Genomic DNA, 11,989 nt, shown 5'->3' on the forward strand with positions numbered 1-11,989 from the left:
CTGTTTCGTTCTCCTGAACTGCATCCTTTATTTGCTGGCTTTGGCGTAGGCAATTGACCATCCAGCTTTCTAACTTTACGATCAGAACAAGAAGATGAAAGAACGCATGAACCTTTTGTTCCTGCTCAGTATCTGGCAGCGCATGCACAGGACTGCCGAGCTTTACATAATAATCTTGGCGATGTCACACTGCTGTCAGCATCCCGTTCCTCGTGGCAGGGGGGCTTGGGGGGTACACCAAAGCCATAAGTTCCAACTTTCCCTCCTGACAAAGATTGAATTTGTTGAAGGTCTCTTGAAATATGCTAGGTAAAGTGACACCACGTAAATAACTACAATAATAGACTGTGTACAGTAAGTCTTCTCACTAAACTCGTTCACTAGTTGAAACCTCATGGTTTTAAGCCTAGAGTTACTACTTATTGGCGTGGCTCATTGTCGGTCCATTGTAATCATGAGGAGCCTTGCCACTTTGAGCTATTGCCATCTTCACGCGCGTTCACTTCGAAATATACCACATAACATGATACTGAACAGGTTGACGAGTGTTCTACTAATGACAGCAGTGGGCTGCTCCGTGTTCTTGGCACCATTTAACAGGCGATATGTGCAATATCGGCTTTGCAAACTTAGTAAGCAGGAAAGAAAAGACACAGAAATCTAAATCTTGAGCCATGGACTGTGAGCAAACCTCCGCAGCAGTGTGTGCCTTCTACAGTACACAGTACCCACAAAGTTGCTTTCATCACTTGCGTATTTTATACATTGGAATGTGCATCAAGTGCTGTTTGTTAAGATTCCAAATCGTTGATACCCGGGAATTCGGATATAGTCCTTAACCCTCCCCTCATTCTTCACGCACCCCATGACTTCCATTCCGATTACTGTTGACTTCATTCTTGAATCGCGAAATGATAGCGGCATGCATAATCTTCTCACTGCATTAGTGAGATGAAAGCTTCATCTGCATACAATAGGCAATATGAGATCCATTTTGCGAGGTGTATGATGTGTAGACGACGATCCGGTTGGTGTGCTCGCGCTCATGCTCGTCCAACGAATGTGGGGTTGAGCGTAAGGGCAATTCAGGCTAAATAAAGGCAGCTATCACCCTTGCAACCGCCCGTTGTAACCCTGGTTTTTTGCCTGGGACCCTGCTGCTATACTGAGCGATTCGTTTGTTCACCTACCTCTTCCCCATACTTCTTTTTTCTTTTTTTTTTTTTTTTTTTCTTTTTTGGTATGGGCAGCTTTCCCCGGCACTTCACTCGGCGACACAACCTACCGAAGCCGCGAGCTAAGCTCAGTTTTGCTCGGTACTATCGGATTTTATCAATGGCGTTATTCCCTTGGGCATTTGCACCTATCCTAGAGCTCCGATCTGAATATAATTTGATGCCAACTCATCATGACGGGCTTTTCAACCTTCACCGTTGACACGAGCGTCTGTTAGACGGCGTTCTTTAACACAAGTTTAGTCTCGAATTTGCCCCATAGCAGGCAATAATTTCCCGTGTCTTCATCCCGTGTCAATTTCATTTTATTGCAGTTGGCATGTCCTAGCTTGCTCGACCGCTCTTCCATCCCAACTGCAAACGTCAATGGATTTCTAGACTCGGTCCACGACCGTGGCAACAGTACCCCATACCACCTCACATCACTCCTTCATTTCAATTTACCCCTCACCCCGGACAACAAAAAAGTGAGGATACGAACCACAAAGACTTCCCTGCCGGCGCCTCTCCCCCGCATGATGATTCCAAGGATCATATGTTGCAGTTATATCTGATTCGCACGGCTGATTTGGAGGTATGTGCTACCCGCACCTCGGAGCTGGGATGAGAATCGAATCAACCCAAGGGTGCGGAGAAGTATTCGGCGTAATTCCAGATGGATGAGCTGCCCTGCTGCATGCAGCTGCTGGTTGTCCGATGGTCGGTAAGACGATGAGAAGCTCTAGAACTAGAGAACTTTTATTTTTTTCTTTTATCTTTTAAGAGTGGCAACTTCCCTCACCATTTATAAACAAAGTAGATCCTTTTCCACGGTTCAGTCTTTCCATCTGCCGTCACGCTAGTTGAAGTACAAGTTTCTGCCCTTGCTGCCTTCCCAAGCAACCCGTTACTGTTTGTGATCTGGGCACGAGATCAAAATAATCGCATCTGGAATTGGAATCCATAGGCTGCATGCCTTTTTGCCTTTTGAAGTTCTCTAGCTCTTGACTTGTATTTTTTTTCTCCGTCTAGGATTGCCATCATCACCAGCACACGATTTTATATATCGACAGTTGATTCTCTAGCATATAATCATAAAAGTCTTCTTGGCATCTGATACGATTCGATTATCTGCGACACCGCCCAAATCGGCCAGGTCTCGTTCCTCCCCGGAGGCTACACCACTATAGATATATCCCGGAACACCTTTCGAGAGTATCAGTTCACCACCTACAAGACCGCTGCAACCTCTGCCGATATGCCAGCCCCCGGCGGTGATTCTGGCGGGTATGGCCTCGCGCTGGAGAGGCGTGAGGCCATCATGGGCGCCAGCGGACCCAGGGCCATCCTCAAGAACTTCAAGGTTTTCAGGGTTGCCCTCTTCGCCTGCATTGGAGGTATATTGTACGGGTACAATCAGGGAATGTTCTCTGGCGTGCTTGCCATGCCTTCATTTCAGAGACGTAAGTTTGGGGGTTCCTATCTTCATTACTATTATCGCGTCTGTGGAGCAGAGGAATTTGTCGTGGGTTACAATCTATACTAGTGCTTCGGGCATTATATACTGATTTGAGGTCGTCGTTTCTTTGCAGACATGGGAGAATGGGCGCCTTTGGACCCTGACGCGGATCAGGCAAAGAAAGGTTGGCTTACTGCCATTCTAGAGCTTGGCGCATGGATCGGAACCCTTCTATCGAGTTTTCTTGCCGAGATCCTGTCCCGCAAGTACGGAATCCTGGTTGCTTGCGCAGTCTTCATGATTGGAGTTGTCATTCAGGCCTGCGCCGTTACGATCAATGTCGATCTAGCCCACAATGCCATCCTCGCGGGTCGCTTCATCACGTAAGTTCTCAAGTACCTCGGAGGTGACACGTTATTCAAGGTTCTGAAAGGCTAGCCTGACACTTTTACTTGCCTAGCGGAATGGGTGTAGGATCCTTGGCGATGATTATCCCTATTTACAACTCGGAAGTTGCTCCTCCTGAAGTCCGTGGCGCTCTAGTGGCTTTGCAGCAGCTGTCCATTTGCTTTGGCATTATGATTAGCTTTTGGATTGACTAGTAAGATTTCATCTGTCAAAGTGTTTTTTTATCGTCTCGTGTAGCAGCACCATTATCTGACCCTTGATATTTCCTGACTCTAGCGGAACAAACTTCATTGGTGGCACGACCGTCGAGACACAGCTAGATGCGGCATGGCTGACACCGACGACTCTACAACTTTTCCCTGCACTGGTACTCTTCATTGGCATGATATTCATGCCTTTCAGTCCTCGTTGGCTCATCCACCATAATCGCGAGGAGGATGGAATCCGAGTTCTGGCAAACCTTCGTGGGCTTCCCTCAGACAATGAGCTGATTCAACTGGAGTTCCTTGAGATCAAGGCGCAGTCATTGTTCGAAAAACGAAGCGTCGCCGAGCAGTTCCCTGAGCTTTCAAACCCGACAGTGTGGAACACGTTCAAGCTTCAGTTTGTCGCGATTGGCAGACTCTTCAAAACACGATCGATGTGGAAGCGTATAATTGTTGCAACAGTCACTATGTTCTTCCAGCAGTGGACAGGCATCAACGCAGTCCTCTACTACGCGCCAAGTATTTTCAAGCAACTAGGTCTCAGCAGCAACGAAGTCTCTTTGCTGGCCACTGGTGTCGTTGGCGTAGTCATGGTAAGATATTCCATGCTCCCTCGGCTTCTCTGGTTACACTAGTACTGACAGATGACTTGGCAACATAGTTCATCGCAACCATCCCAGCAGTTCTTTGGATCGACAGGGCTGGAAGAAAGCCAGTCCTCACGATTGGTGCCCTTGGAATGTCCTTCTGTCATTTCGTGTAAGTGACCGCCGTGGGAGCCCTGTACAGTTTTCTACCTTTTTCTCCCTACTGACAGTCGGGTTTACCTGTCATAGCATTGCCATCATCTTGGCCAAGAACATCGACAGATTTGATTCTCAGAAGGCTGCCGGTTGGGCTGCATGCGCCATGGTCTGGCTCTTTGTGATTCACTTTGGTTACTCTTGGGGCCCATGCGCCTGGATCATTATCGCCGAGATTTGGCCCATGAGCGTCCGACCCTACGGTGTTGCTCTTGGTGCTTCCAGCAACTGGATGTGAGTCAACCTAGAAAATCCAAAACCACCATGAGCATTTGATAGTTGGATATCTGACACGTTTCTCAATAGGAACAACTTCATCGTCGGCCAAGTCACTCCAATAATGTTGCAGAAGATTACATACGGCACATATTTGCTTTTCGCCATTTTGACGCTTATGGGCGCCGGGTTCATCTGGTTTTTCGTACCTGAGACAAAGAGGCTGACCCTGGAAGAGATGGTAAGTTGCACTCAATCCATGGCTAGACGTTCTATTTGGGGCAGACATACGCTGACGATTATTCTTTTCTTTCAGGACCTTGTTTTTGGCTCAAGCGGAACGACTCAGGCAGATCTTGAGCGCCAGAGGGAAATAAACATCGAGATTGGTCTTGATCGGGCTGCTGGGGCTCTAGGTACTTCCGAGAGGCCTCACAGTTTGAGTGATGAGAAGGAAAAGCCGAACACCGACACTGTGGTCTGAAGGATATTTCAAAATGGGAAATGTTCTCTTAGTCTATGCTATTTCTTGTCTGGCAGACTGCACGAGTTACTGCATCTAGTTTGGTTTGACTAGTCCCATCGAACCCAAAAACTTGATGATTATTGTTTTCTCTTCAAAATATTAGACCACTGTTTTTGTGGTACTTCCATGCTACTGTTTACCCTTGTTACACCTACCAATACCCCTTATTCTCTTCTCTCGAATTCTTGATTACTTTCTTGTCTCCCGTTATTCACGATTACTTTGGCGACCGCTCCATGGCCTTTTCACCTTTTGGGCCAAAAAAGAACTGTTAGATGCATTGGTAACTTGGGACAATATCACAAGTTCTGGTCTTTCTTTTTAGCTTTTGATGATGCTGAATATGTTCAATAGGGTTTCATTAAATCCATCTACATGGCCTTGTAACATTGCTGATTACGGCAGGTTTCTTTTCGAATTGTTTGTTTGAGTTGACTACCCACCTAGGTAGCCAAGTATGGAATACGATTAAATTGCACGGGTCAGTTTGGGTGGCTCAACTGTAGGAGCTCCCCATGAGAGGAAGCGGACAAGCGCACGCGCATCAGAATCGGAACAAAGGGCCACCAAAGACTACCGAGGTCAGGTTTAACGAACGCGGCTTCGCGTCATGGGTGTATCAAAATGATGGACTGGAATGCAACCTGTCGATCAACCCTAGCGACGCAAAGAGACTGGTCACATCCCTTGCGTCGATTTGGTATCTTTGTTCTTACAGGCTCACACCCTGTTGTAGATGGAATCTGTGGCTTAGTGGTTCGCAATCCGGGACTGGTAGTTGAGCTCTGAATGGCATTCCAATCATGTTGATCTCCCTAATTCTTCCCATCTATCTGCAGAGCTCTTTGTCGCCGGACTTGAGCGCGCATACTGTTTCTTGTCTTTACGACGCCGAGTTCTTGCTGGAGTCCGCCATTACCTCTGATATGAAAATTCTCAATATTCAATCTTTTTTGCAAGATTGCAAGCTTCACTTGTTCCCATCTTAGAAAATATCTTTCATTCCTTCGTAAGGTGCCATTGCCAGAGGCTGGGTTCAATGCCATAATCGAGTTGCATCCTCTTACGTCTTTGGATAAACGAAAGATTTTTGGCAGGTGATGTATTGTTCTCCACTCCTCCTCAACATCAAAATTGTCTGCCATTCAATGTCAGGCATTGGAAGCAGCATCTTGACTCTCAAAATAGAAGCTCATGTGTCGACGACGGAGTTGCCCGGGGCAGTCCCTTTCGACACTGACATGGGATCAAAAGACCATCATCCCTTGCCTCACTGCAATCGAGCAGCCCGTGAAAGAACAATTGAATATGTTCCCTTTTCGTGATCATCTCATCCCTAAATTTTGCATTTGTATTGAGTTTCGAATGCTCGAACCTGGTCACTTCTGTCTTCCGTGGGGAAGGAGGGCAGTAAACCATCTACCGGATGCAAACCAACGTACAGTAGGCGCAGCATATACTGCGGGCTCATGATAGCCAAGCACATGCATGCTTGATAGCTAGGAATGCGGCAATTTCGTTCCCCCGAATGAGAATGTAATCCCTAATTGATGGTCTCTCTTTGTTGACCGTCATTCCCACCAAGATCATTGTTTTTTTATTAACCCCAATGCCAGCCGATGCAGTTTCGCATCTTTGGTCTTTTCCCCTTTGATCTCTCCCAAAACACTTGTTTTCCACATGACAATCATCTTTTCTCCTTTTCTTTCTTTCCGTTTCTTTTCCTCTCATCATCTTGATTTGAGCAGGTTTATTAGTACCAAGCAACACGAGCACCAGCACCTCTTCTTCGTGGGTATTGCGACCAGAAAATACCAAGTCCGCCTTGCGGGGCGGTTGATCGCCTAGCAACAATGCTTCCAAGCTTCCTAAGCCCTGCTGCTCGACGCGCCGCCGCGAAGAAGCCCAACCCGGGGCAAGGGGACAAGACGAAAAAGGGACCTCCGGAAAAGCTCGACATCGGCAAGAAGGCCAGTCCAGATCGTTGGCGCCCTATGATTGGCGCAAACGACGCCGAGTTCAGGGAGGTATGGGACATGTTCGACAAGATGCGCCACCACGGCAAGAGACTGGGGCTGGATGAAATACTCGAGAAACACTTTACGCAGCACGAGGCTTCCCTCTTCTTCCCGGCAGACCGGGAAAAGAGCCCTGGCATCGCCTACATACAGCGCCAGGCCAGCCGTCGATACCACAGGCTCGTCAAGACGGAGCGGTTCGCCGACCTCAAGCAGGCCAGCTCTGCAGAGGACTTGATTTCCAAGCTTACCATGCTCTACTTTGGCCTGCCCATCGCTCCGTACTCGTTCGTCTCGTTTGATGACCAGGTTCCCGGGCAGGAGGACGAGGATGGCATCACCTATGAAACGGTTGAGCTGGTACACCCGGAACACCGTCCGCTCAAGTTCTTGAACAAGTACACAGAACGGTCCTATGGCAAAGACATTAGTAGACGTAAGTCATCAGCCGTAACATCGTAGCTCGCACTCTTCCCCTGCAAAATGCTGATCGAGACTTTTCACAACTCCAGGGCCCGATCCTCTGTATGAGATGTTCTACAGCGGCCTGAGCGAGCTGCAGTGGGCTGGCCACATCCCATATGAGATACCTTCGTTCGGTCAACTCCTCAGCATGACATCCACAGGCGGCCCAGACTCGTTAGCCAAGACGGGACTTCGTGGTGGAGCGGGAAGCCGAGCAGAGCTTCGTGGGCGCAAACCCCGTAAGATTCCGAGCGACAAGTATACCTGGCGCATGTACGGATATCAGGGTCAGATTGTTGGCGAAAACCTGTCAGAGTTCCAGAGCGCCGTCGATCGACTGCTCGGCTTCGTGGAACGCGATGAAAACATGGCAACCCTGCACCGGTTCGACAGAAATGCAGGGAAGCTTGACTGGTCATTCGATTTCGCGACGGGATCCGACGACGAGGACCATGCGTTCGAGCTCGTCCAGGAGACTCTGGATCCGGATGAGAAAGATTTCAGCTTCTTCTTGACGAAGCCACATGAGCAAGCCCCAAACATCACCAATTTGGCCCCTGGCAGGAACAACAAGAACATAGTCAGGGTCAAGGCACTGGGCAAGGCCGACATGAACTGCGCATACATCTATCTGCCTCACTTCAACAGACGTTACATTGGCGCCAACGATTATGACAGCGTCTTTGTCGCTGCCGCCCGCATCTTGTTCACGCCTTTGGCTACCACTGAGAGCGTTCCTGCGATCTTGCCGTCTGTTGTCGGGTTCTCCTTTGGTGGGGAACATGAGACTCCATACAAGTGCAGTTTAGGTGGCCTGAACATTTCGCACTTTCTCGTCGAAGTCCTCCGGAAGCGAGCCAAGGATGGCATCACAAAGGACATCACCATGATCAGAGGCCCTTCCTTCTTCGAAGGGGAAATCGGACTCTTCATGCCAGGATTAACCTACGATGACCGCCCAGCTAAAGATTCCGCGGCCTCGGGTATCACCACCTCGGCTGAATGGAAGTTTAGTACTTACAATAGCGTAGATCCCGACGGCGAGCCGGCCGCCGATGTGTTGAGGAAACACATCTGGACAAGGTTCTCACCAAGCGAGATCAAGGACATCCATCACGTCGAGATCTGGACCCCCGGGGAGAACATCATGGACCCGAAAGCTCTCCCCAAGAACATCATGATCAGCGCTGTGAATGGCGCCGATCCGGTACCGGACAACGCTCTGAAACAGCTCCTGGATCATGTCGTCGGGCAAAGGCCTGGTGAGCTGACATTTTTCTCCGCCAAACCCACCTATCGGTCGGGCCAAAAGGTCATTCTGCTGGACAAAGAAGGAGACTGGATCCGTCCGGAGGCGATCGGAAACTCCAGGCACCCGCAGTGCTTTCCCCTCCTGAGCGACATGGATGTTGAGACGTTCCGGCAGAAAGTCAGGCGGTCGGTTGTCTCCGAGTTTGATAACCAGTATAGAGACGGTGCCATCTTCATCCAGCAGAGTGAGAAGGTCTGGAACACGTACAAGGATATGCCTCCGGACGAGCAGGATGTCATCAAACATGCCGCAAAACTCGCCCGTCTTGGAAAAGGAGAGTACATGTCACAGCTGAGAGCCATGATGGAGGCTGGACGAAACTATTACATCGTATACCCCCACACTACCGAAGACGAGTGGGAGGTCATCAAGCGCTTCATCATATCCCGAGAGATATATGTCCACATGATACCTCTCTGGTCGGTCCCCGCAAGCCAGTCAACCGAGCCATTTGGTTGCTTTATGCCGCTGAATGGAGAAGCTCGGAAGGAGGCTGCGGCGCAAATACTCGGGGAAGAGAGCGGCCCAAGCCCCGCCTCTAACGACTTGGTCGAAATTGTTTCCACCAGACGTCGTAATGAATCCGAATGGGATCCGAATAATCAGATTAATCCTCATGTTCCAGAGTATCAAGCCAGCCAAACACGCACATCACGTCTACGAGACAACTTATTCGGGCCCAGTACAAACCAGAAGACTAGTCAGGTCACCACGCGGAGCAGCACGCAGAACACCACGCAGAACACCACGCAGTACACCACCCAGAGGCACACACAGAAGACCGCAAGAACTGGAGCTGCGCTTGATGGAAAAGTCGTTCCCTTCGGCCCACCCGCAATCCAAGGGAAGTGGCCACTCACCAATGCTGAACGGGTCAAGTTCCTCCGCGAGCAGACCTACGGCAATCCCATCTCCATTTACGATGGCGGCAGGCCACACATACCGATCAACGCCCCTCCTATAGAGACATTCCTCCATGGCGGCGCCGGTCTCCCATCTGTCAGCATCGCCATGATGACGCTGACCGAGCAGCGGCACCTCCAGGAGCAGTACCTGCAGATGCGCAACCTGGCGCTCGAGCGGACGATGCCCTGTCCATACCGACCATGCGGCTACTCCTTCAGCGTGGACAAGCTCGATGACATGCGTGCTCACATTGAGGCGTCTCATTCTTGGGACAACTGCAACTTTTGCGATGAGCGTCTCTACAGGTACTGGGGCTCTGAGAAACGGCTGCACCACTACAACACGAAACACTCCAATATGCTTTCGTCGAAGGACGCGGCTGCCGCCCTTGTCCAGACGCTAGGCGAGAAGTCGACCCTGGGCGATCAAGGCAGGAAGGCGGTAAGCTTCGAAGCCCCTGAGAATCCTACCATCGTTGTCACGGAGCCTACCGAAGCCGCGGCCAGCAATCCAAAGCCCGCAATAGGTGCACGCGGCACACCGCGGAAGCCGGCCGTCACGGGCAAAACGCAACGTCCGACGGACAAGCCCCTCCAACCCAGCGCGGGTACTGCCAATTCTTCAGGTAATAAGCGCAAGCGCACCGTCGCCCCCAAGAATAAGGGTGACCGTGAGTACCTTGATGATGGAATCGTGGATGACGACGTTGACATGGACAATGACGAGGAATATGATGAGGACTCTGAGGAAGAGGACGACGATGAGTATGAGGATTATACTGAAAAGCCGAGGACGCCCAAGCCAGGACGTAGCCCTGCTAGTCGTCCTGTCTCAGCTGGTCAAGACACCACACCAACATCGTCGGCCAAGAGAAAAAGAGCCAGGACCAAGCGGAAATCTGGCGGCAAGGACCCGGCATACCGCGACGGTGGCGACTTCGACGACGAGCAAGTATTCGAGTTAGGAATCGTCCCACCAGGATCGTCTCGTGGCAAGAAGCAGAAGGTGTCCCACCCTAATCCCGAGCCTAATGACGCTGAATGGAGAGACAGCGGCAACTCGGACGACTATTCCATCCCATCCGAGGACGATCAGCCCGGCGCCATGGGTGCGGCCAGGCGGCGCGAGGCCTTCCGCCTCCGTGCAGAAAACGACCCCAGTTATAGGCCTCGCAAAGGCTCCCACGCCAACGACGACGACGACGACCCGGAGCTTGAGGCGTCGGCGGTGCCCGAAGGTGAGGATTCAGTCCTCGCCGACATCCGGGGCGGAACCGAAACCGGATCTGCCGCCAAGAAGCGCAGTCCTCTTGCCGATCCATCCTACAGGCTTCCAAAGGGCGCCCTCGGCGAGGACGATGACCCGGCGCTCATCAAGTCTGCAGCGCCAGAGCCGGGCCTGCCTGGGACTTTGATGGAGAACCCAACCAAGAAGCGCAAGCTACCCGCGGACGGCCGCAAGGACGTAAATGCTTTCCCGGTTGATGGCGCAAATCTTGAGATCAATCTGCAGGGGAAGATTGGCCAGGACGCCAAGCCCGCTGCCAAGAAGCCCCGCAGAACGCCGGCTGCCAAAAAGACCGCTGCGGCGTCAAAGAAAACGCCGGCAACCGCAAAGGCCACTCCCGCGGCCAAGTCCACTGCGAACAAAACTGCCACGGAGGGTGCTGCAGCTGCCATTGAGTCAGCCTTGTTCTCAACGTCCACTGTTAAACCCAAGCCTACTCCAGCCAGACGCAAGCCTGTTGCCGATGGTGAGCCTGTTAGAAGGTCAGCTCGTACTGTTAGCAGGGAGATCCAGTAAGGAATCTATTTTCTTTTGTCTGTTTTAATCACTGAGCTCTCACTTCTTTCACTTGTATTGGTTTCATATGTTATCTGCTTTGTGTAGTGTTACTCTGTTTTCTTTTGTTTTCCATGTGCCCTACCGCACACAGTTTTGCTTCACAGCCATTGAGCCCAATGTGGCCAACGTCATCAGATCTGCCTGTTTCTTTTGTCTTGGTAATGTCCTTTTAGCATTAGGTACGTAATTGGAGGCTTCGAGTAGTTTGTTCAGGGCCATTTGCAAGCTAGTGCAGTGACAAGTCTGCAAAAATTGTCCACTTATGCTGTGGGAACAGGCTTTGTGGAGGTATTAATCCCATGAGGTTCGCACGTGCATTTGGTAGACCTTGAGATGACAAGGTCGGGCCAGAGTTAAGACCAGAAATCTGGAACTGTGTTTATCTGGGCAATTTTGCACATGTCCGTTTGTATGTCGAGTGCTTGACTTGCGCCGGAGGTTCCGGGCTGGCGGGAAGGTCAAAAGTAGTTGGGCTGGTTGCCTGCTGTTCTCACCTCTAGCCAAGAAAGAGGGGAGACCATTCGCAGAGAAAACCAGACCCATGCCCCATGGTCTCGTACCATTGCATTGCTCAACATGATGCCAACGATGCCGACAACGCAAGTTGCACT

The 11,989-nt window shown here is 50.7% G+C and overlaps 2 protein-coding genes across 2 annotated transcripts; both read left to right on the top strand.

The window, feature by feature from the left end:
• The first annotated feature begins 1,645 nt into the window (after positions 1-1,645).
• On the top strand, positions 1,646-5,187 carry PgNI_02345 (uncharacterized protein). The gene is made up of 8 exons (XM_031122412.1): positions 1,646-2,677; positions 2,807-3,056; positions 3,134-3,274; positions 3,358-3,880; positions 3,949-4,046; positions 4,124-4,324; positions 4,397-4,547; positions 4,623-5,187. Exons 1-8 carry the CDS (start codon positions 2,473-2,475, stop codon positions 4,788-4,790), a joined length of 1,737 nt encoding a protein of 578 aa, XP_030988362.1. The 5' UTR covers positions 1,646-2,472; the 3' UTR covers positions 4,791-5,187.
• Positions 5,188-6,685: 1,498 nt separating this feature from the next.
• PgNI_02346 (uncharacterized protein) lies at positions 6,686-11,336 on the top strand (the record flags this gene model as incomplete). Its single annotated transcript, XM_031122413.1, has 2 exons — positions 6,686-7,286; positions 7,363-11,336. The coding sequence occupies 2 exons, from the start codon at positions 6,686-6,688 to the stop codon at positions 11,334-11,336; spliced, it is 4,575 nt and encodes a 1,524-aa protein (XP_030988359.1).
• Positions 11,337-11,989: the final 653 nt, after the last annotated feature.

The sequence above is a fragment of the Pyricularia grisea genome (assembly GCF_004355905.1).
Source record: "Pyricularia grisea strain NI907 chromosome Unknown Pyricularia_grisea_NI907_Scaffold_1, whole genome shotgun sequence".
NCBI lineage: Eukaryota > Fungi > Ascomycota > Sordariomycetes > Magnaporthales > Pyriculariaceae > Pyricularia > Pyricularia grisea.

Excerpts from the sequence above, each read along its gene's own strand:
- PgNI_02345 (XM_031122412.1), top strand. The coding sequence starts at position 2,473 with ATGCCAGCCCCCGGCGGTGATTCTGGCGGGTATGGCCTCGCGCTGGAG. Across the intron at positions 3,275-3,357 it reads ATTAGCTTTTGGATTGACTA|CGGAACAAACTTCATTGGTG; the intron begins GTAAGATTTCAT and ends TCCTGACTCTAG. Across the intron at positions 4,325-4,396 it reads GGTGCTTCCAGCAACTGGAT|GAACAACTTCATCGTCGGCC; the intron begins GTGAGTCAACCT and ends GTTTCTCAATAG.